Source organism: Misgurnus anguillicaudatus, chromosome 22 (assembly GCF_027580225.2).
Source record: "Misgurnus anguillicaudatus chromosome 22, ASM2758022v2, whole genome shotgun sequence".
Lineage (NCBI taxonomy): Eukaryota > Metazoa > Chordata > Actinopteri > Cypriniformes > Cobitidae > Misgurnus > Misgurnus anguillicaudatus.
The window spans coordinates 8553665-8579279 of NC_073358.2; the positions used below are offsets into that span (position 1 = coordinate 8553665).

The 25615-nt window shown below is 36.0% G+C and overlaps 2 protein-coding genes across 7 annotated transcripts; one reads left to right on the forward strand and one right to left on the reverse strand.

The window, feature by feature from the left end:
* Positions 1–702: 702 nt before the first annotated feature.
* sh2d3cb (SH2 domain containing 3Cb) lies at positions 703–20763 on the reverse strand. 5 transcript variants are annotated; one of them, XM_055200693.2, is made up of 11 exons: positions 20623–20763; positions 13174–13213; positions 12200–12328; positions 9417–9850; positions 8578–8654; positions 6574–7049; positions 4558–4673; positions 4301–4472; positions 4111–4222; positions 3789–3998; positions 703–1019 (listed from the first exon to the last, which is right to left on the reverse strand). In XM_055200693.2, the coding sequence occupies exons 2-11, from the start codon at positions 13198–13200 to the stop codon at positions 856–858; spliced, it is 1917 nt and encodes a 638-aa protein (XP_055056668.2). In that variant the 5' UTR covers positions 13201–13213; positions 20623–20763; the 3' UTR covers positions 703–855. The 5 variants fall into 5 exon arrangements, with proteins under 5 accessions (XP_055056668.2, XP_073716976.1, XP_073716977.1 ...); XM_073860875.1 differs by having other exon boundaries at positions 20610–20748; XM_073860876.1 differs by lacking the exon at positions 20623–20763 and adding an exon at positions 17387–17621.
* On the forward strand, positions 16043–21960 carry LOC129441020 (cilia- and flagella-associated protein 157). 2 transcript variants are annotated; one of them, XM_055200700.2, is made up of 8 exons: positions 16043–16465; positions 19904–19918; positions 20023–20290; positions 20379–20509; positions 20625–20775; positions 20850–21016; positions 21086–21208; positions 21314–21960. In XM_055200700.2, the coding sequence occupies exons 1-7, from the start codon at positions 16314–16316 to the stop codon at positions 21204–21206; spliced, it is 1005 nt and encodes a 334-aa protein (XP_055056675.2). In that variant the 5' UTR covers positions 16043–16313; the 3' UTR covers positions 21207–21208; positions 21314–21960. The 2 variants fall into 2 exon arrangements, with proteins under 2 accessions (XP_055056675.2, XP_055056676.2); XM_055200701.2 differs by lacking the exons at positions 19904–19918; positions 21314–21960 and having other exon boundaries at positions 16045–16465; positions 21086–21231.
* The last annotated feature ends 3655 nt before the right edge of the window (positions 21961–25615 follow it).

A 25615-nucleotide genomic window follows, 5' to 3' on the forward strand; every position in this document is an offset into this window, starting at 1 on the left:
GCAGCAAAGAAAATACATTTCTTTAATTAAATGTGGTACATTGTGACATTCACTTAAATGTAAAATGTCAGAAACTACAGTATTACTGGAAGCTGTTTGCTAGTAGATTTTAATGTATGTTATTACTGGCAACAGTTTGTTCAAAGTTAAATGAACATCAAACATTAAGTCTTTATCTATCTTTAATCAAACTAAAATAATGGCCTCATGCAAAGCATTCTGGGAAACAAAATCTGAAGAAAAAAACTCCTAGAATGCTTGTTAATGTTTAATGTTCATTTAACTTTAAACAAACTGTTGCCAGTAAATAACATACATCTAAATCTACAATAAGATACTGGCAAACAGCTGCATAACTATAAAAATTTTTATAGTGTAATTTATTGGTCTCTTGATCGGGTATGGAATCTAGAACCGCAAAAAAGACTGCAGGGTAGTTTCAATAATACACAGATAAATAATTTTTTTTTATTCTGGAAAAAGTAGCTTAACGTTACATGACATACATGGTAGAAAATCCAGTAAGTACAAATCATAAGTCTGAATTTATTAATAAAACACCTGTATATAAAATAGTAGGGATAAAATCGACAGAAAGGGTAGTTTAAATCTAAGAAAGTGTACCAATGAGTAAATATTACCCACTATTTGTTTTCATTGATTATAAACCAATAACAGTGCAATTAAACACATACATCTGAGTTAATAACTAAAACATTACAAAGATAGATATTTCAGTTACGTTCTCTTTAAAATAGAAGTAAACATATAAAACACTGAAAATCAAATAAGTTAAAACTGCAACATATGCAGACACACATCCCCTGCAGACATTCATCTCTATCTATAAATGTGTCATGTTGGTGAAAGCTCCAGCCTGTTTGACAGAGCTGACAACACTTCATCAAACTTTGCAAAACGGTCATCTTGATTTCTTTCCACGCCACGGCTTCCCCACAGCAGACGCATCTGAAACTCTGTGAGGAACACCTCCCAAACATCTGCTTCCTCCTGAAATCCTGCGAATACAAATTCATGATTCAGCAGCAGCATGATATCATGCAATAACGTTGAAAAGAGTGTAACCTTTACCACAAATGGTAAATAACTCAACATTGTTTCATCACTGTAAAAAAATTCTGTAGAAATTACAGTATTGCTTGGTATTACTGGCAACTAGCTGCCAGTAACTTACTGTATATTTTACGTTTATGTTATTTACTGGCAACAATTTGTTCAAAGTTAAATGAACATGAAACATTTTCAGTCTTAATCTTCTACAGTAAGTTACTGGCAACCAGCTGCATAATTACAGCTAATTTTTTACAGTGTAGCAAGATCAGGAGAGCGGTAGGGGCGTAGTCTTTGGGCATATACCTTTGGGCATATATTTGACATTTCCTGTAAAAACATAGCTAAAGCAGTTTTTTGTGATTTGCTGAATATCTTTATATCTTTAATAATGACTGAGTAAGATCATATCAAAGATTGAAATCAACATGAAATCAAACGTTGATGCTCCTACACTTTAAAATTAAGATCTGTTGGTTCAACTTAAAAATGTAAGTTAACTGGTTGAATACAAATTTTAAGGTTTTTTAACTCATAAAAAGTTTAAATTTGTTATCAACTAATATTTTTAAGTTAAATTAACTCAACAACCTAAACATCAACAAAATTAACTTTAAGGGGCGGTTTCCCGGACAGGGATTAGCTTAATCCAGGACTAGGCCTTAGTTTAATTAGGAAATATAACTAGCTTGAACAAACATGCCTAACTAAAATCATTACCTGTGTGCATTTTGAAGCAAAACAAAGGGCACTGATGTATTTTAAAATATGTCAGTGCAAGTTGTTTTCAGTTTGGACAGCTCTTAAAAATGTTTTAGGCTAGGACTAGTATAATCCCTGTCCGGGACACCGCCCCTAAAGGATTAGTCCATTTTCTTAAAAAAAATCCAGACAATCCACTCACCACCATGTCATCCAAAATGTCGATGTCTTTCTTTGTTCATTCGAGAAGAAATTATGTTTTTTGAGGAAAACATTCCAGGATTTTTCTTATTTTAATGGACCCCAACACTTAACAGTTTTAATGCAGTTTAAAATTGCAGCCACAAAGGACTCCAAATGAGCCCAAACGAGGCACAAGAGTCTCATCCAGCGAAACGATTGTCATTTTTGGCAAGAAAATAAAAATATGCACTTTTAACTTCACGTCTTCCTCCGGTCGTGTGACGTGCCAGCGCGACCCCACGCAATACGTCATCACGTCAGCCAGTCACGAATGATGTATGCGAAACTACGCCCCAGTGTTTACAAGTGAGGAGAAAGAGGACCGTTCCGACGTTGTTGTATGTGGAATGATACTAATTAATGTCTTTGTGTCAGTTTATTGTTTAAAATGGTCCGCAAATGTGCGCTTCATATGTAACACGTGACCTTTCGACATTATTATGCAATTACGTGAGGTCGCGCTGGCTCGTCACACAGCCGGAGGAAGGAAAAAAGTTGTGGTTTAAAAGTGCATAATTTTTATTATTTTTTTTATAGCGTTTCGCTAGATAAGACCCTTATGCCTCGTTTGGGAACGGTTAGAGTCATTTGAAACTGCAATTTTAAACTGCATTAAAGTTATGGGGTCATTTAACGTCCACTAAAATGAGAAAAATCCTGGAATGCCCTCCTCAAAAAACACAACCTCCTCTCGACTGAACAAAGAAAGACATCAACATTCTGGATGACACGTTGGTGAGCAAATTATCTGGATATGGACTAATCCTTTAATCGGATTTCAAGAATACAAACAAAAAATATTGACAATTTATACGGCACTTAATGATTTTGTTCAATAAAAAGAGAACGTCACAGCCTCTTAATATTACATTTTACAGGCAATACCAGGTATCTCAAATCAAGTTTTGCTATGGTTTCCAAGTTGAACGACAATTTTCCTGGAAACGGTGTGGACCGGGGTTTGATATATATTTTCTCTTGTTTGGTGGGTGTCAGAACTGCAGTCCAATCAGCAGCAACATGTAAATAAACCAAGCTGTACTAAAGAGGCAGCTCGTACAATGGGTCCAAGTTTGAATGTTCCCTTTCATTCTGGACGGCAAGGGCAGTGACTGTAACATCGAGCGTATTTTACAGTATTAAACAAGTATTTATAACGATTTCATCACGCTCCGGAAACATTTAAAAAAATAACACAAGTAGTTGTAAATCTTGCGTCATCAGAACAGGGTGTTCAACGCATCATCTGTTTAAAAAACGTTGGGCAATGTTTTGTGGGGGCAGTTTGAACCCAGCCCTGATCTGAGAACTGAGAAAAAGAGAACTTAGCCGGTTGATCTGACATCATTGATGACCTTAAAGGGGTAGTTCAACGAAAAATTCAAATGTTGTCATCATTTTCTCACCCTCAAGTTGTTCCAGACCTGTTCAAATGTATTTGTTCTGCTAAATACAAACAAAGATAACTAAACAGATCTGGGGCACCATTCACCTCCATAGAATAATTTTTTCCTTCTATGAAAGTCAATGGTGCCCCAGATCTGCTTAGTTGCAAACTCTTTACAACATACATTCCTTTGTATTTAGCAGAACAAAGACATTATACAGGTCCAAAACAAAATGAGGGTGAGTTAATGATTTTTCAGTGAACTACCCCTTTAAATCTGTTTTACTAAATCTTTTTAAAATACATTACTTCTATAAAACTGTATGCAAAAATGTTCTTTTAAAATGAATCCATTACAGACTGTTTATGCTATGAACCCCATTACCCTGCAGTTTGGCCTGAGCGTTAGCACTGTAGATCCTCCCATTGCATGCAATCGTACGTGCGGTATCCAGATGGCTCAAGATCATGGCCACTCCGGTGTCGACACTTTCCCATGACTCTGACTCCTCAAGAGTCACAGCAGTCTTCTCAAGAAGGAACAGCAGGGGGAGCACGTGAGGAAACAGTGTTGTCTCTGCAGGTCCATTTATATCTACAACACAGTTTGTTACACCATGTCTTTAAAGAAAAGCATTTATGGTATATACATTTTTGCAACTTGAGTTAAATTAGTCTATAAGTGTAAATAAGTGTAAATGCAATACCTTCTCCATCATTCATAGACCTCAAAGAGGGTCTAAGGGTTTTCTCATAAAGAACAGCACTTTCGGTGTATTTCTGTCGCAAAACCGCCCATGTCTTTCCCAAGCGTGTGATCTAAAAAGCATGTTGATAAGAGCATTACACTATTGTATGTTCTTGTTTATTTTTGGAGGTATGATCAATCTTCCATACCTGTGGGAATTCCAGACATTTCATTGCTACAGCAAAGCCAAACATGTTCCTCATGTTGCTCTGGAGTTCATAAGCAAGGAAGATGATTTTATGAAGTAATGCAGCTCTCTCATCCACACTTCCTGTGCAGCCAAGCACCTGAACAGCCAACATGATGGACATCGTGTGGAACCTGATGGCAGATGGAGAAAAATTATGTTGCTCGATCATTGTCATCTCAAAGTAAGAATTAACTGGAGAAAGATTGAGGAAAAAACCTTTCGAGCAGGTCTTGACGCAGCCAATGTCCATGTGGAAGGGTGAGTAGTTCCATACCAGAGCTCACCCCCATATTTTTCATAATATCATCAGGCACATGCAGGATTCGAGCAACCTGAGAAAAAAATATATGTCTGGATAAATCTTAATATTCAAGGGAATATTTCACCCCCAAATTTTAAATTTTTAATTGTTTTCTCACTCTCATGTTGTTTTAAAGGGACAAACCACTTTTTTGAAAAGTAGGCTGATTTTCCAGCTCTTAGTTAAACATTTTATTTTTACTGTTTTGGAATCCATTCGGCCAATCTTCGGGTCTGGTGGTACCACTTTTAGCATAGCTTAGCACAATCAATTGAATCTAATTAGACCATTAGCATCACGCTCAAAACCAACCAAAGAGTTTGGACACTTCTACCACCCAAAACTTGATTCTTCTGCAGCCACATCGTGCACCAAGACCGACGGAAAACCAAAAGCTGTGATATTTATGTCGACATGGCTAGGAACTATACTCTCATTCTGGCGTAATAATCAAGGACTTTGTTGCCGTACCATGGCTGTATGGTGCAATGATATTACACAGCGCCTGAAAATAGTCCCCTTGGTAGCTTTCAAAAACAAGGGACTATTTTCGGGTGCTGCGTAATATCATTGCCCCTCCTGCAGCCATGGAACGGCAGCAAATTCCTTGATTATTACGCCAGAATGAGAGTATAGTTCCTAGCCATATCGACCTAGAAAATTGCAACGTTTAATTTTCTGTCGGTCTTAGTACACGATGTAAATACAAAAGTCAAGTTTTAAATAGGAAAAATATCGAAACTCTTTGGTTATTTTTGAGCGTGATGCTAATGGTCTAATCAGAGTCAATGGATTATGCTAAGCTATGCTAAAGGTGGTACCACCAGGAGATCAGCTTAATGGATTCCAAAATGGTAAAAATCAAATGTTTAACTCTAGGGGAGCTGAAAAATTAGCATATTTTCAAAAAAGTGGAGTGTCCCTTTAAACTTGTATACGTTTCTTTATTCTGTTGAAAATGAAAGAAGATATTTTTTATAAATGATGGTAAGCACACAGTTGATTGGTACATATTGACTTCCAAAGTAAGATAAAGAAATACTATGTAAGACAAGATATGAGTTGCTATAACTTATAAAATATTGTTGAAAAAACCCAACTTCATTTTATAAGTTATAACAACTCATCTGTATTTATAACAACTAATCTCTAGTCATGAAAAATAATAGTAAGTTGAAATGACTTGTAAATCTGAGTTGATTCAACAAAAAAATTAAGAAAGCAAATAATTTTTTTTACAGTGTAGAGATGCAAATGTTGCGGACTGCAGCTTTTATGAAAGGTTTAGAAGAGCCAGGTTAGGGAAAAAATATACAAACTAAAGTGCAAAATAGAGTAAACTACATGGACAAAGTGCCCCCCGCCCATATTTGCAGCAATGTTTGAAAAATATTTGCATGCTCATAGTCTATTGTGACAGGCCCTTAAAGGGTTAGTTCACCCAAAAATGTAAATTACCCCATGATTTACTCCCCCTTAAGCCATCCTCGATGTATATGACTATCCCTTCCCAGACAAACACAACCAGTGCTACACTAGAAAATGTCCTGGCTGTTCCAAGCTTTATAATGGTAGTAAATGGGGCTTTTGATTTGAAGGCCAAAAGTGTCCATCCATCCATCACAGAAGTAATCCACATGGCTTCAGCGGGTTAGTCTAAGGGCAATCAATGCGATTTTGTTAGAAAAAAACTAAATTTTAAAACTTTACAAACTTAAATATCTTTTTTCTAGGTTCACAAGAGAGTGCGTTTCCAGTGTACGACGTATGCCAGGACATTTTCTAATATAACTCTGATTGTGTTCATCTATAAAAAGATAATCATATACATCGAGGATGAGTAAATCATGGGGTAATTTGCATTTTTGGGTGATGTATCTCTTTAAATGTAAAAAGGATTTCCTAAATAAATAAAATTAAACTCATCGTACCATGCAGTCAGCTTTAGTAATATGCATAGCCATTGTCCTAACATCAACTTTAAACAGGATGTCCTTCACTGTTTTCAGTAATCGAGTCTCCAAAGGTTTATTTTCCGCGGGCAGCAGTGGTGACTGGTATGAACTGGCTCTGAAACAGGAAACTGTTTCCATGGTGAAAGGCACAAGATAATCATCCTCATACTCCTCTATGCAATCCAAAGCCTGTATGTCTTGTCTTACAGAAGGAAGATCTCCAAGCACGGGTCCTTTTGTTCGGTCAATTCGTGGCTCAATAGACTCTCTGTTAATATTTTGATGGGAATGTGTCATAGCGGACAGAAGATTTAGTGTCGGTTCCAAACAGATAAGAGTGTTCTCGGGGGGCGAAGAACAGAGCCGGATTTCACTGGAATGTTGGAGAACAGGTGATGAAGGGACTATAACAAACTTTCTGTTTTCTGAAGGGCTACGTCTCCGCCTGGTCACTGTAGACAAAAGCAGAATGCACAATCAGAGGACTGAACTTCTCACACAAAAACAACATAAAAGATCTTGGATTTAAAGACACAGTTCACACAAAAATGATGATTACCCCATGATTTACTCACGCTCAAGCCATCCTCGATGTACAGTAATGTGCAAAAGTCTTAGGCCACCATTCAAGAATTAGATTTGTTGTTTTTGCAATGTTATAGTGATCATATATAATTGTTTCTCGGTCTCTTTAATAGACTACATACAGAAAATACAGGAAATGTGTATGTAGTATTAAACACTGTATAAAAATGTAAACTGCTGTGTCAAGAGCCGTTTCTCAATATGCGTTCTTGTCTGTACTTGCGTTCTTGTGGACTTGTGAAACGTCATCACTTCCGGCCCAAGTACTGTTCCAATTCAAAGTTCACATCAAGCCCAAGTTCACATAAAATCCCTGGATGTGTTCTTGATCCGCCCATTTTATCGAGGATGCATCAGAGGAGACTTGTGTGGACTTATGACAGCGAAGTTTCCCAGAATGCATTTCGCGTCAGGAGTTCGTTCTTCCGAGTCTGAACTTGCAAGTTCGAACTACGAAGGACACAAGTCCTAGTTTGGCGTACTTGGTATTGAGAAACGGCTAAGTTTTTAGGGTAAACTCCCCTTCCGCTTAAGCAATAGCAGGAAACTGCAGGATCTCTTAAACCTAAATAAAATGAAATCCTAATTCTAATTTTAAAGAAATATACTTCATTCTGCTCAAAAACGCTCAAGATGTGTTTAGTGCCTAGAGAGGTCACACTAAACAAAGACGATGCCTAAAAAAACATTTAGTCCTGAAAATTTGATTATTTATTTTTTGTACATATTTCCTGTATTTTCTGTTTGTATCTTAATTAAATAGATTGAAAAATAAATATGGATGGAAATTAAAACTTCTAAAACAAAAAGTCTGGTAGTGGTGGCCTAAGACTTTTGCACAGTACTGTATATGATTATCTTTTATCAGAAGATCACAATTAGAGATTGAAAATGTCCTGGCTGTTCCAAGCTTTATAATGGAAGTAATTGGTGCTTTTGATTTAAAGTTCATCCGGAAATACAAATATAAAACTTGGTTTTTAAAGAAAACCTGCGCTTCTGCTTTTGCAACTACGTCTCATGCTGGAAACACAATTTCTTGTAAACGTGCATTGGTCGTAACGGAAGCTAGGTATTTTGGTTTAGAAAGTTTTAAATATAGATTTTTTCTTACAAAATCGCATTTAGTGCGCTCAGAAGACCTTTTTTAACCCACTGAAGCCATGTGGATTACTTCTGAAGAGGATGAATACACTTCTTTTAGGCTTTAAATCAGAAGCACCATTTACTACCATTATAAAGCTTGGAACATTCAAGACATTTTCTAATTTAACTGCGATCGTGTTTATCTGAAGAAAAAAAATACATCGAGGATGGCTTGAGGGTACGAAAATCATGGGGTAATTTTCATTATTGGTTGAACTATTCCTTTAACGGAAATGTATTTAAACTTACGTGTGTTCATTAAAGTTGGGGATGAAGACACCACGACGTGTTGCTCTAAGGTGGCATCAAAACTTCTCGCCACTTCGCTGTGTAATAGAGCAAAATACAATCAGTCATTAAATCACACCTCTATCAATAATAGGATGACACTTGTTTATTATATTTCTTAATGTGAAATGTGCAATATTTTTAATTGTAGAATATCTTGTCCTGTCCTAGATCATATGTATAAAAATATTAGCCCACATGCATTTAAAGCATTGCTGTTTTTGTGCAACTCAATATTGCAAACAGCAATACTGGCTCAACCAATAGCATATGTTTGGGGCGGGGCATACTGAAAAAAAAACTTCTGGACATTGGTTGCACAAGATTAAATTAGGTTTTCTTAAAATGAAATTAACATAAATTAAAATTAATTTCATTTTAAGAAAACAAGATTCCAACAGTTGAACTGGTATGCATAATTAAATTAAGTAAATCCAACAACAAAAGAAAAATCATTTAAAAAAAACGTAATTCAATCTTGTGCAACCTGAGATTTTTTTCAGTATAAGCACGATGGCAAGCAAAAGGTGTTTAAAAAAATATATTTTTTAAAATACTTTAATAATAATAATTTTACTGTAATGATTTTTGGTTCCCAAGAAAAACCTTTAATAAAAAAGTCTGTAGAACTTTATTCCATTACAGAGAACCTTTTGTGTAACAAAAAAATTTTCTGTGGATGTTGAAGGTTTTTCATGAAACCCTATAGCCTAACAAAAAACATTTGAAGAACTTACATTTTTAATTTTTGTGTATGCACAACCGGTTATGATTTCCAAAATTAATATCGCAGTGTTTACCTCTGTGGACTTATCAAGTCAATTTCCAAAGCTTCTGTCACAGCTTCGCTGTCTCTTATCTTTTGGCTTCCCCTCCTACTGGTGGGTGAGTTTACTGGACTGTTCTCCACACTTGGCAACCCAAACATGGTCTCTAGATATCTTAGTGGAAGTGTCCTGTTAACTGGTGTGTAAACATAGGCGCCACTCTGCTTCGTCAGAGGCCTTGGATTTACAACATAGGAATGAACCAACGCCGGCACCGAATCAAATGTTTCCCCCTCCAGAACATACTGCACTCGACTGTATCCGTCGTGAGATCGGAGCAGAACTTTGCTGATTAGGAAATGCAAAGCGTTTTGGTTCCAGCAGCAGGTTAAGACATAGTCACCGATGCTAGTGAGGGAGTCACGGATAAGAAAATTCCCATTCTGTTGCGTTAGAGACTCAGACACCTGTGTACAAAAAATTGATTGAAATTAATTAATTGAATACAACAAATTTATTACAACAAAAAACAACGTTGAAATACGTAAGGAATAATTGACAATGGGCCATTGAATTATAAGAAAATAAGGCACACCCAAGGTGCAATGCGGCACGATGCAAAAATCTGCTGCAGATATGTGCGATTTTTTAATAATATGGCATCTTTAACAAGTCTAAAGTGAGAGACGCATGCGAAAAAAAGACACACACTCGAACACATCATTTTAAATGATCGATTGTTTGCTTTAATGCATCAATGAAGTAATCGTTCACATTAGCATCGTGATGCAGCGTAAAAACGATATTCAACAGTGCTAGTATTTGTAGCGCAATGCCTGTGTTTTTCATTTCATTTTCTTGCAGTAATTAGTTTCTCCACAAGGTGGCAACTTATAGTCATGCGTAGGTTCTAGGTTATGCGTAGGCTGTGCGCCTGACGCGCACCTCGCCAAAATTACTGCCTACTAGCAGTCTGCATGTGTAATTGCACGTCGACGCAAAAGTATATATGAAAATGACTGGTAGCCTACGGCATCAAGGATACAACGTACGACTTACGTACAACTATAATGAGCTTTTTCGCCAATGAGTAAATAAACCGCTTCATCAACAATTCGTACAACCTTCGAGAGGTTGTACGAAGAGATCAAAAAATACTCTTTCATTTATAATAACTGTACCATTTTATTTATTATTTTATTTATTTATTTACCCCTTTAGGCCTACTTAACTGCTCCTTACAGACCCCTGTAGGCCAAGAGTTGTATTGCATGCGTCCAATGCCTACGTACGCATTCGAGTTAAATGAAGTATGCTTTGCGTTCGACTGTACATATAAAATAAACTAAACATCCACTTTTAAGGCACAGTATGGCACTTTTGGCACTAGAGGTCACAAAATAACGACAAATGCGTAGCTTGATGATTCTGTGAAGGAGTGACGAATGATGGGAATTGTCTTCACCGCCACTATCAAAAGAAATTGACAGGACTCCAAAAATCATGTTCATTGATGACGTAATGAAATAAAGTTTAATACTCTTTACATTATAATATAAGCCCACAGTGTGGCTTGATAAAGGGAACAGCAGAAAGGGGTGCCAGTGCCAGTAATACTGCCTATACAGCAATACACAGATCAGTACCGCTTTCAAATTGTTCTTGTGATACTTTGATGTCACACGGTGATCGGTCTGCGCAGTAAAGTCAAACACACCTGTGGTTTCCATGGTAGTAAAAGCGGAAACCGAAGATAACCCGGACATGACGCCACTGACAGGTGACAGGAGAGACATTACACTGGTTAAAGTTGTCAATTTCTCTGGATTCAAATACTTTTGGAAACATTTGCAATAATGTAAGTACACAACTGCTAGTATTTTATTGCATAAATCTTACATATTGTGCCTTTAGAGGTGTATTCTGCAATAACAACAGGCTGACTGTACATTATCCTCCTTATTAACAAAAAAGTAAAAAAAAATTGAACACAAAATATGGTTTATTACAGAAAAACATTGTAGTAGGACTATTAAAATAGCTACTGATCAATAAAAATCGATTATACCAAGGGGCTATTGAATGCTTTATTCTGATTGGTTGAGAAATGTTCCATGGGTGTTGATTATTTTTCTGTAAAATGCACACCTAACCTGTGAAATGTCTTTAATTCTTTCCCCACCATTGAGAAAAAATGCTTCCCCGCCAATGACGAGTATTTCCGGCTTTCCGCAATAGCACTATTATCCACCAGGTGGAGCTCTTCTGTATCTTATAAACCCAGAAGTATCGCCCTAGGTCAAACAGCTGTATGTCCGTGTATGTTTTGATGATCGCTCTGAATCTGATCTCTATCAAAAGTTCTTCACAAAAATGTCATCATCTCAGGTTTTTGCTAAAATTGTGATGTTTTTGAAGAAACCTACTCATATTTGAGAGGTGATAAAGGAGAACAAATGAAGATAGGATGAAATTTTTTTAATTTTTTAATCAAAGGGTCTGTTCTCTTATTTGATATAGTGTATGTTTATATATTTAATGAACACTTTCTGGAAGGCATTAAACTTCATGAAAAATGCTGGCGCTGGCAGGCCACATTTTTTTTAAACGCTGGCGGGGAAAGAGTTAAAAACCACCAAAGCAATGTCTGTCATAACCGTGGTATAAGCGGAATAACCACTTTGCGTCGTGCCACATTACCACCTTGGATGTGCATTATTTTTTTAATAATAAACGGCCCGTCGTCAATTATTACAGTAAAATTAAAATAAAAACTACATAAATTATAACACACTGATTTAAAAGCATGTGCTCACCTCCCAAGGTATACAACCATGATACCAGCCATGACTTGATAAGTTATCGCTGCTCAGTTTCAACTCTTTCTCCAACTCCTTCTTCAGCTTTTCCGATGGGGAACTCAGCAGGCATGTCTCTCGAGAAAACTAAAGGAAGTGAAAAAATGTGTTCACAGAGACATCATGAGAACCATCTAAAAAAACAACAACAACGCTTCTACTGCCCTTTTCGAGCCATGACTCACATCTTAGCTCAGTTGTTAAGGTGACATCATTGTGTTACTGTTTAAAAAGATCAATACATCATTGCAACAGCCTCTGTGGAGTCTTACAAACACAAACTAGGCCCTGGTGCATTCGGATATCTGGAGCAATAAAATTGAAATAAGTGTACTTAGATTATGGGAAAATGTCCTGAATGTTAAATAACTATTCTGCACAATAGGGGTGCTAATGTCAAGAGCCATTATTTAAATGTGAGCCAATGTTCAGTTGCTCTAAAATAAAGAGGCACATTTGGCACAGTTGGTTGCCTGTAACCTAGTTTGTCCACAACCATTTTGAAGACACAGGCATCGGTCCAAGCCCTTTTAAATTCAATTACAGCTTAATGGCAAAACTCTTACACTCTTAAAACGAATGTGTTCAAATTCATTTTAACATTGTGTTGGTTGTGCTTATTTTTGGAACAACACACTTTGTGTTGTTTTAACACATCTTGAGTTGTCCATTTTATTTATTTGAACATAAAATTAACACGAAATGACACATAATGTGTTAAAATAACACATAATGGGTTAAATAGGATAAAACAAAACAACGTGTTAAAATTCTTTGTGACTACCACTTTGTAAAGAAACATCACCGGCAAAGCCAAAGCAAAAAATATTAAAGAATGGCCGAGATCTGATAGTTTCTATGATGACTGGAATGTAAAAACATTTCTAGATGCTGTTAAAGTTAATATATAATAACATAACATGGTAACTTACCTTAACATAAACACTGCCGTTTTCCATAGGACCTGTGTGACTGTAACAACAATAAAAGTGGTCGAATTACACCGGTGTTGTAGTTGATAGGCAAAGAATAATCTGTTTGTTGTATATCAGTGGTGCCATTACACAACTCATTCAAAATACAGACATCTGACATCTCCCAGTGTCCATTCCCAAACAAAAACACTCCATGCCAGACAAGCCAAATATCTCAGCGATTACAACACTGCTTCCCTTCTCAAGGTTTCACAATCAAATATTTAACATTCTGTACAGGACGCAGTCCTCCGGGTTGAAAATGTGAAAAAAAACACACATACCTTTATAGTCCAATATAATATTTTTCCACCATAATTCATAAGTCCAGATAATAAATACTGTATACTATAGTATTTACTAAAGTGAATTACAATTTCTAGATACTAGTGTTTGGAACTTTACCATAAAGTATACTACAGTGTTTACTTTATCAATTCACTATAGTTAATACTACAGAATAGTACAGTATGTCTATTCATTACTATAATATAGCCTACTACAGTATACTACTTTACTAGTAATTGAAGTTTAAAAATATACAACATTTTTTATGTTAACTATTTAAAGCATCTTCTTACCATGTATGAATCAACGCCATAGATACACTTTATAGGCAACTTCCCTTGTTGTTTCCAGAAATAACTAACAGGATGACTAACAAGTACTCTACGCAGTTGCTACATCTCTTCTGAACTGTTTTGCTGTACGTGAACCCGCGTGAACGTCAAGCTCTGGGAGCGGAGCGCAAAGTTACATAATAATCAGACTAGACTATAACTACAAACAGACTTGCTGAGAGAAAAAACACCAGTCCAACAACACTAACGTGCACTGTCTTGTTTCTAAGATATTTTTTATTCAAAACACACTATCAAATCGCAACAACGTAAAAATACGTGTAATATCTTACCTTAGCGCTCATAGTAAATCACACCGATTAAACTCCATTTAAATTCCATGATAACAAGTTTTTATCAACTTGACAGCCACAGATATAACACGGCCATGGGATGATCTGTATGTCTCGTGTACTGTTGATACCACGACCAGCTATTATTCTGAGATACAGTGGATACAATAATGTTACAGTGTTTGCTGATGACGTCACCCATTTATTTGTTTAAATTTCTCTCGCTTCTCCCGCCCCAATCCCCTTAAATTTGGCGACTCCCACATGAAAAAATACTATAGTGTATATTTTTTAGTATTTATTATAATAAAGCGTAGTAACTTTCTAGATAGTAATACTAAAGTATATTACAGCATTAACCAGTGAATTATATGGTTAATACGACAGTAATTAACAAAGTTACATACTAGTTTATACAGCAATTTACTTTAGTATACTAAAGTATTTTTTTCACATAGGCCTTTATCCTAAGTATACGCTTGAGGTTTGTAGATGTCCATTGTGCTATTCAAATACTTGTGCCAGTTACTGAGTGATTCGGTAGATGGAGCACAATTCCCATTTTTATTCATTGTGCTTTGCAGGGACAAGAGTTAAAGGGATAGTTCACTACAAAATGAAAACTCTGTCATCATCCAGTCATCCCCATGTTGTTCCAAACCCGCATGAATCTCTTCCTTCAGATGAACACAAAAGAAGATATCCTGAGAAATGATGGCAAACACACAGCAGCAAGCGACCACAGACCTCCACAGTAGGAATAAAAAATATGATGGAATTTAATGGGTACCCTCAACTGTGTGCTTACCATCATTTATCAAAATATTTTCTTTGTGATATCACAATACTTCCAAAATATTTTTTCCTACTATGGATGTCCATAGCCACCCACGGCTGTGTGCCCACCATCACCACCCAAAACACTGTCCTTGTGTTCATCAGAAAAAAGAAACCCACACAGGTCCAGAACAAAACGAAAATGAGCAAACGACAGAATTTTCATTTTACAGTGAACTATCCCTTTAAAAGGCGAAGACTCTTAATCTGTCAAATTGCTGTTGCTAAAACGTACATAAGTCACATTTAACTTTAAGTGAGTACAATGACAATAATAAACAATTATGGGTTAATGCTTTAAGTCCCATTGAAAGCCAACATGTCAAAATAGGCTACTAGTACACTTCATAGTACTATAGGTAACTGTAATCATGTGTATACCGTAGTATATAATAATTACACTTAAAGGGATAGTTCACTTTAAAATGAAAATTCTGTCATCATTTACTCATCCTCATGTTGTTCTAAACCTGTATGAATTTCTTTTTTCTGATGAACACAAAAGAAGATATTTTGAGAAATGATGGTAAACACACAGCAGTAAGTGACCGTAGACTTAGGAATAAAAAAATATGATGGAATTCAATGGGTACCGTCAACTGTGTGCTTACCTTATCAAAATATTTTTTTCATTATTTATCACAATACCTCCAACATATTATTTTCCTACTATGGAAGTATATGGTCACTTACTGCTGTGTGTTCACCATCATCTCCCAAAACATCCTCCCCTGTGTTCATCGGAAAAAGGTTTGGAGCAGCATGAGGATGAGTGAATGATGACGGAGTTTTCATTTTAAAGTGAACTGTCCCTTTAATGATTGTATACTATAGTATTCTGTTATCTGTAGCGAATTAATATTTAAATAAATAAATAATACTAAATATAGGCTACTAAACTAGCATGGGTATCTACTATAGCTGAAGTATATTACAGTACATATTTGATATACATTAATATTTAATGTAAAAGTATTAAAACCATATACTTATTTACAATTTTACTTACACACTAAATGTTTTACACTAAATAAAAATATTTTATTTTTATTTTCTTACAAGAAATTTGTGGAATATCTCAAAGCAAGAATGAATTAACACACATAAGAGGTTGCATTAATTTTTATAATATCTTTGAACGTAAAATAAATTAAAAGAGACGAAATAGTCATTCATACACTTAAGTGAAATGTCTTCAACGCTTTTTGCGCAATATTTCAAGCGTAGGTTTTGTGAAAGTTAAAAGCACGATTTAAATTTGCGCGCAAAGCTCAAACATCATCGCTTCCATGACAACAAGAAAACACTCGCATGTTTCACTGAAACTGAAGAAGCGACGAAAACTTCAATGGCTCCGAAAAAGAAGGGAAAGAATGGCGATGATAAATCAAAACAAAAGGAAAACATGGCGTCTGAGAAGAAAAAACCTGGAGAATTAACAGAAGGTGACAAAAGGTTTTATCAAGCTCAAATACGAGATTTGGAAGAGCGACTGGGAAGGTAAAGACAGAGCCTAGCATTTCAAGTTGACTTTTTCACCAGAACGCTTTTCACAGTAAATGCATATTTGTAAAGAAAACAGAGACAAAACAATATGAAGCTACATGTTATTTTTAAAGTTTTCATTTTCAGACTTAAGAACTAACGTATACATTCAGATTTATAACTAATATATTCAGACTTATAATAAGGCCTATATATGTGGGGTTTTTAAATATAAACATGATTATAGATACAGGATATAAGTTATGCAGCGCACGCACGCACACACAACCTATCAATATAGAGGGGTTGCAAGTTTACAAACATTGCAGGGTGCGCGCGCATCCAGGGGGCAGAAAGCCCGATTGGTGAGCTGATCCGCTACTGCAACAACCTTAATTATTGAAGCGTTCTTTATTGTTTGTATATAAATAAGACTTGATTTTAGTTGGATCTGTTTTTCTGTCTTTATTTTTGCAGTGTTACTGTGATACATGTATGAATTATAATGTTATAATTATAATGCTAGTAACGTAATAGTCGCATCTACTGGTATGTTAACATTAGGCACCCAGCACTGACTCTGTTGGTACTATTTTCCACACAAAAATTCCTTGGCATTTTGACTTACAGACACCGCTACTAGCATACAACACAATGCACGTCTCTTCTTTCTGCCCCTCGGTTGCGCGCGCAACCAGTTAGTGACGTCGCCGTGCAACCCGTCTATAATACAGTACAGAAAACAGTTTGCACTTTTACATGTTAAACAGTTGAACACAAACGTTTTTTACAGTTATTACAAATGAGGATTTCCCCAAAAAGTGGTTTTGTCAGGTTTTCCTCACTTTTGGGTACAAACTTATCCTTAAAGGTTAAAAATCTTTCTTTTTAAGAGTTTTGGGTGAAACAAGCATACACACAACACCAGATACTCACCTAACGATGATGCTGATTTAAATACGTCTCTAGTTTTGGAGATGTAAGATTATAATCCCATTCTCAGAAAGAATAGTTAAAAGTAACCTGTTAAACTATTACCATGTGCGGTCTTGTCCTTGAGAAAACTAAAATGAAACCGACTTTGAATCATAATTTCCTGTCAATAATTAACCAGGTAACATACTTATCAAGTTATGCCATGACCTCAACAGGAAGCGCTTGCCTTTTAAATACCTGAACAGTCACCACGTCTTTCATTGCAGATACCAGCTTAAATGTGAAAAACTGGAGCTTCGAGAAATGGACTTGTGCTTTAAGATCGATAATTCGGAGAAAGACATCATTCTCTATCTCCAACACACACTGCGTAAAAAAGAGGATGAAGTCGATGATCTGGCAGAGGCGTTGTCGAAACATCAGCAGGTCCAAGAAACTGAACGCAACTCATTTGAGCTTCAGCTGAACCGGCTTAGACTTGAACTTCAGGAAAATAAGGACAAGTTCACATTGGAGAACATGGCCCTTGGTAGGAGCGTCTGCAAATTTAGCACTATGCAAACATCTTTATTCTTCACCAAAGAGTAGGAAACTAATATAAATGTACAATTCTTTGGAAGAATTTTCTGCACAGAAGGAGAAGCTCATGGCTGAACGCAAGGCTTTGGAAGAGCAACTTCAAAAGCAAAAAGAGGAACACCAGGAAGAAATTTATCGTCTGGAGAAACAAGCTGTGCTAGAGACAGAGCCACAAGTGAAGTCGCTGTACAGGCTTTCTGTTTCAGATCCATGAAGAAGCACGAAAAACCTCATTGTGTAAATGTAGGGTTGCACTTGTAATTTGTGTCAGAGTTCCGAGTTCAGCAGTTCCAAAAGGTTCGAGTTCAAATTGTGTGTTGTGCTTAACATGGTCATGTTACATTTTGACCTTCTTTATCGCTTTGTATGTGCTCACTGCTCAACTTCCAAAAACTGCTCAAGCTGTTCAAGCCTCTGTTCTGCCCTACAAAGGCAAAAGACCTTAACTCGCTATAGACCATTTCAATATTCATCAGCCACCGCTTTCTGAGTTCAACATCGCTAGGAAATCCGTGGTAGCTTAAAACGCCGTTGAATTTAAACGATGACGTGCATGTGGGAACACAACAATGTTCATGATATTTTTTCTGTTGCCTCTGGAAAAAAACTATCTTTTTTAAGACTCATTTTCCGCTGTTTAAGCCGCCATATTTCGCCAAACCGGAAAAGGGTGAGCCGTATTTACCCGTTGCGGATATGACGTCAAGCTGATATGTGCAAGGAGCTTATTTCTGTTTGACCCTTGGTCCAGCCCATAGTTGAATGAACAGAGACGCAGACAAATGGGATCCTGTCTAAATGATTCAAAGGTTTTCATAGAAATAAGAACATTAACCAAATCGTCTAGCAAATCCAATGCTCTAAATGCTCGTTGGACATCTAAAATGATTATTTATACGTCTGAGGTGTAACGTTCCCGTCCTCCTAATGCTTAATCTAATGCAAAGATGCGTCTCAATTAATTTTGGTTTCGCTTTTCTGGAGAATAGACTGCACGACTTGCTTGATGTTAAAAGAGACACTAAGAGAGATAAAGTTCGGTACCTGATTATTGTTAAAGAGTTATTAAGAGCGACAAGACTCAAAAGCGATCTCCTCACGCTGACTGACTGACTGACATCTGAAGCGCGTGCACACAGTCGCGCGAGTGCGCGACCCGGATATATAGACATCTACACAAAATTAAAGTTTTACAAATATCTGCTTTGATAAGAATTCACGCAGGTAGGATCTATAATCTGTTATGTCTTAAGTAAATGTTTGGTTAACTGTTGGGTAAAAATATCTGATGTGTAACATTATATTAGATCACTTAGATTTTAAGCAGTCTGTCACAATGTCAATCAAACAAAAGAAAAAAAGTTTAACATATATTGATTATATTTTTGCTTTGTGTGTGCTAAATCTTATAGTTTTATCAGTGATTTTAAGGTATTGATGTGGTAATTTAATGTATGGATGTGGTGATTTTTCTGGTAATTTAACTTTGCTGACTCTTTCAACTTCAAACAGGTGTAGTTATGTCATATTTTGTTATATTCCACCAAATCATGCATTTTTGTTTTGTATGTTTTAAGAGAGAATGTCAAAATATGAACAACTATTTTTTTGAAAATTTGCTAATTTCAACTAAATTTGACAGCACATGTCACAAATGATGCAGCATCAAATAAAAATGGAGAAAGAAAATTCTTCTTAAAGGAAAATGCATATACAAAACAATGGCTTGATGGTTCTGTTAAAAATGTAAACAGGCTGTTGTTAACATACATTTGCATAAAGCATCTATATATGTATCAGAGTATTAAAAACCTGAAAAGTGTTAAATTAGGGTAAATTTAGAACAGATAAAAATGTGCGATTAATTTGCGATTAATCGCGAGTTAACTCATAAAATCATGCGATTAATCTAGATTAATTTTTTTTATTTATTGACAGCCCTAATAAGGACAGGTGAGCATCAAGATACTCGAGAACATAATCTTGATCACATTCACAAATACAGTGCACTTTTTGAATTTTCATTTTTGGGTGAACTATCCCTGCTTTAACTTCAGGGTAAAGCAAGAAGTGAAACAACGTTTAGATGAAGAAAAAGAAAAATTCCAGCGGGATGCGTATCAGAAGATGCCGGAGACAATGATGAGAGCCATGCAGGAGAATCGGTTTCTGGCAGCTCGTCTCAAACAACTCAAACACCAGAATGAAGAACTGTTGAAGGAAAATGATGCTGTGAAAGCCAAAGGAAAGCAACTTAAAATAGAAAACAAAACCTCTGAATCTCTTCTGCATGAGATAACTATGAAGAATGTCAAAAATCAAAAGGTTTATATCTGTTTTATTTACGTACTTTAAATAAGCAATTAGTTTTTGTTTGCCTGAAAAAAAAAAAAAAACTTTCTATTCCTAAAAGGTGATCCAGCAGCTGACAGAAAAGTGCAAGCAAATGCAAACCGAACTAGAAAAATACGTCAAACTTCAAATGAAGCACCAAAAGCTTCTGGAAAATCAGTCGACGGTATGCACAGAGCTTGATGTTCTCAGGTTAGATTCCCACCATTCACGAAATCACTTCTGTGCATACGACTTTTAGTATTTAGTATTTAAAATTGTGATATGTTGACATTGACGTGCACATAATCACCTGCTATACTTACAGACAGAATCAAGCAGCAGTTACAGAGATGCTTCAACAAACGAAAGCTGAAGTGGAGAGCCAGAGAAAAGATCTTGAGGAGGAGAGAAGACTTGGAGGACAGCTGAAGACGGTTCTTCGGGAAGCAGCCATAGCTTTAAAAGAGGCCCTGAGGGTAACAATAAACATAGACGTGGTGTTAGATTGCTTCCAACACAGATAAAAATTCTTACTGTATTTTGGACACAGGAGGTCCCTGAAAAGGACGACTCTGAGGTTTCGGCTATTGTCAGACGTCATCAGATGATGCAGAGTCTCCTGGCTGTGCTGGAAACGGCTGTAGCTGTTGGGGAAGGTCCAGCTCTTGTTGAATTCATTCCAGCGATGGGATCTACAAAATCACCAAACGTTGAAAGGTACAAATAGGTTGTTCTTATTTAAATGATTTTGTGCATGTAACCGTGTCTTATTGCCTTTAACTACAGATCGAGTGAACTTCTTAGGCAGAAATCCACCAATCGCCTTTCTCACTACAAACCTGGAGATCTGGGGTTGGTCCCTCGCAAAACACAAGCCACCTCATCTAAGATGGGACATAATAAATAAGGGTACAGCCTTTAGTACAATTAAACAGTCTATTGTTTATTTCTTTAATGGACAGACGAAAGACATTTATGGTCATGTTTGAATCTTTTGCACTCTTGTCCTTAAAGATGAATGAGTGAGCCCTTTGCAGAGTTTGTCGACATATCTTGCCACAAGATGGCAGCATTATATTATACAACATCACAAAATTGCTCAAAGATGGTCACCAAGCTACCAGTTCCTATATTTAAGGTCCTAATATGTACCATTTAGGTGCAGGTATGTATACATTTGGTACCAGCATGTACCTCTGAGGTACTAATATGAAGTCTTTAGATGCAAATGTGTACTTTTTGAAAGGGACAGTTAGCATTTGGCAAGTGGACAATTTTTCCGACCGTGTAAATTGTTATTAAAATTCAAGCAATCAAATATTTCATGGCAGAATAGAAGACATGCAGAAAAAGCATTTGTCATAATGTTTTTTTCAGATATTTGACCAAATTGCTTTAATAGGTTTTTATTTGCGATGTGTAGTTATATTTTTATGCAGTTTAGTTTTAGTCAAGTCATTTTTGGCCAAAACTAATGCTCTCAGCTGAAACGTTTGCCACAGTATCTGCACTTTCATTTATCTTAATTTCCAGTCTATTCAAACATTTAGTAGAAATTACTGCATTGGCTGAGAAGCATAAAAGTGCCATTATTTGTGATACGGACCCTGTTGATTTTTTTTCAATAGTAAATTGCATTCCAAGTTGTGGAACAAATTCTCTTTAGCCTAATGTTAAAGTTTGGAGATATGCAGTGTGAATTTATTCATACTAAAATTGTCCGGTTTTGGTCCACAGGGTGTTTTATTTTCGTTAATTCAATCAGATTAGTTATTCTGAACAAAGGTTAATATGCATGATTCAAATTCGTTGTGATCTAAGATGTAGCATCTTTACTTTCACTGCATTTCCTTCTAATCCAAATGTTCAAGTAAATAAAGGTCTTATGACTATAAAATTAAGAAAGAAATTATTATTTTGGGGAACCAGCAATGAGTGTACTATATTTATACTAATGAAGATGAACACAATGAAATTGTGTGATGACGGGTTAGATGACATCTTACCAAGTAATCCGTCAACACCGTACTTAAAGGGATAGTTCACCCAAAAATTAAAGGCGGGGTGCACAATTTTTTGAAAAACACTTTGGAAAAGGGAGCAGGGCCGAGTACAAAAACACGTAGCCAATCAGCAGTAAGGGCATGTCTACTAACCGACATCTTTGCATGGGTATGTGTGGGGCGGGTCGATCAAAAGAAGGTTCAGGTTCTATTGGGGTAGGGGCGTGTTTGTTTAGGTGATTTCAAATGTCAACATTGGCTTTCAGAATTCGTGCAAATCAACTTTAAGATTGAAAAATCAAAATTATGATTCAAAGTCCGTCTCAAAAATTTATTTATTTTTTCACCCACCAAACCATTCGTGGAGCCCATTTACTTCCATATTATTCTTTTTTACTACTATGAAAGTGAATGGGGAACACGAATGGTTTGGTTACAAACATTTCTCAAAATATCTTCCTTTGTGTTCATCAGAACAAAGAAATGTATACAGGTTTGTAACAACATGAGAGTGAGTAAATGATGACAGAATTTTCTTTTTTGGGTGAACTATCCCTTTAATAAAATACATTTTGTTTTTTCAAAGATTTGTACGAATAAAGCTTACTAGAACATTTAAAGGATAATTACCCAACAAACATCAAAAAAATTCATTATTTATTCACCCCTTAAGTAATTTAATGCCCAGTGCCTTTGTTCTTCGCCTCTTCACACTTCAATGGGACCCAAAAGTGTCAAAGGAATATTCCATTTTCTTATAAGGGTCTTATCTAGCGAAACGTTTGTCATTTTTGACAAGAAAAATAAAAAATATGCTCTTTTAAACCACAATCGTTTCGCTAGATAAGACCCTTATGCCTCGTTTGGGATCGTTTATAGTCCTTTGAAACTCTGTTGAAAAAAACTGTTAAGTGTTGAGTTAAGTATTAATTGTTGGTGTCTATTAAAGTCCATTAAAATGAGAAAAATCCTGCAATGTTTTCCTCAAAAAACATAATTTCTTCTCGACTGAACAAAGAAAGACATCAACATTTTGGATGACATGGTGGTAAGTAAATTATCTGGATTTTTCTTTTAAGAAAATGGAATATTCATTTAAACGACTTATGTGGTATATTTTTAGGGTCCTTTGGCCATTCAAAAGGGTTTGGTGAAAAACAAACTAAAATATAATCCATTATAGTAGAAAGTATTGACCTGTGCCTCTTGCTCAGTGCACATTCTCTGTGTCTGAATTGTTGTTTGGGCAATTTTAGGACGTTTTACTTTAAAATAATGTGTAACATTTGAAACAACAGCAATATCCACAACAATAAAGTAGAGAAGTGATCTCAAGACGCAAGTCAAGTTTTAGTTGTTAAACACTTTCGGGTCCTTTTGAAGCATGGTTTTTTGGTTACCACCTTGGTCAACATTCACTTTAACAGTAACAAAAACCCTGACAACACTGTTTAAAGGTGCCAAAGAATGCATTGAAATAATATGTTAAATTGTTCTTTGATATTTACATAGAAGTTATGTAACTTTATTAAGTGCAAAAATGATCCAGAAACGTTTTTACATGTCCATTTACAACCCTAGGTCTATTTTTGCCTATTTGGAAGGGTCATGAATAATAATATTGAGCTCTGCGGCTCATGCCAGTAACTCACATTAGTAAAGAGACCTATATGTTTGAGCCTGTATCAGACGAAAATACAGATTTTGAGGAACAACTAATTGTTTGGAGACCCAACAAACATTTGGACGTGTGATGACCGTTGAAAAGACGTCCGTTCGTCACGTCCCGTCCGCGTTGAAAAATATATCCAAAATGAAAGTTGAGCCGACGTCTTTGACGTCATCTGGCCGTGAATTACACGTCTTTTCTGCACGTCCCTGGACGTCTAAATGAGCCGTATTTTGGATGTTTAAATGTGTTCCTGCATAGTTTAAATATATGTTTTAAGCCCTCATATAGCAAACATGTGGACGTTTTATGACCGTTGAAAAGACGACCCTTCGTCACGTCCCATCGCGGTTGAAAAATACCCTAAATTAAAGTTGAGCGGACGTCTTTGACGTCATTTGGCCGTGAATTACACGTCTTTTCTGCCCGTCCCTGGACGTCTAAATGTGCCGTCTTCTGGATGTTTAAATGTGTTGCTGCATAGTTTAAATGTATGCATATAAAATGAATATACACCCATTGTGTAACATCGTGAATGGCAATCAATTGTATTGAGGTTTAACACATATTCACAAAGGTTCAAAATCAGTTCAAAATTGGTCCAGTCAGACCTGAACGTCCATAAAACGTTTTAACCACGTGTACTTCACAAACACATTAAAGAATACATTATTTGTGGCCATAACAAAAAAAGAAGCATGTTCTGATTTAGCACTTTTTATTTTTTTTTAACCATTTAACTATAATAACAACTTCAAAACACTTTCTATAAAGGGATAGTTCACCCAAAAATTAATATTTAGTCATTTATTCCCTCTCATGTTTCAAACCTGTATACCCTCCTATGTTCTGCTGAACACAAAGGTATGTGAAAGAATGTTTTTAACAAAGCAGATCCCACAACCCATTACTACAATTGTAAAAAAAATATTGACAGTTAATTGGTTGTGAAGTTACAAACATTCTTCAATCTTTGTGTTCAGCAGAAAATACAAAGGTATACAGGTTTAAAACATGTGGATAAGAAAATTATAACAATTTTCCTTTTTTTGGTGAACTCTCTCTTTAACACATCACAGCTGTTTGGCTTTTTTGGATCCACCACCCCCAGCTCTTCCTGGAGCGTGCTTGAGGTGGTCTGCCATAGCTGCATCTATTTCCGAGTCTGTGGCATTTGGGCTCCACCTCTTCACAGCATCTGAAGGAAGAGAAGAATATGTTTCTTTTTAAAATAAATACAATTAAAATTTTGAGGTAAATGACATGCACTTACTTTCAAAATATTTATGGTCTACAGCTAAAATGATATATTAATATTATATATATTATTGTACAAAATATGCTCTGCTTTAAATAAGTGTTAGATCAGTTGTGGGGGATACAGCATTTGTCCCCTCCCTCTACAAAACCACTGTGGTGCCCTTGAGAAAGACCCTTAACTAGGTGTGTCAAAAAATGAACAGGATATTTCTGATAAAGACAGGTGAGCTGTGATGTCCCCTGAATAGATCAAGCATAACAATAAAATTACAATCAATATACAAGAACAAGTTTTTTTAGATCAACATTCCCCAAATTACCTTGAATAACATAATACAAAGGTGTGCCTTTAAAAGACTTCTTTTCCAGATGTCCACCACCCCT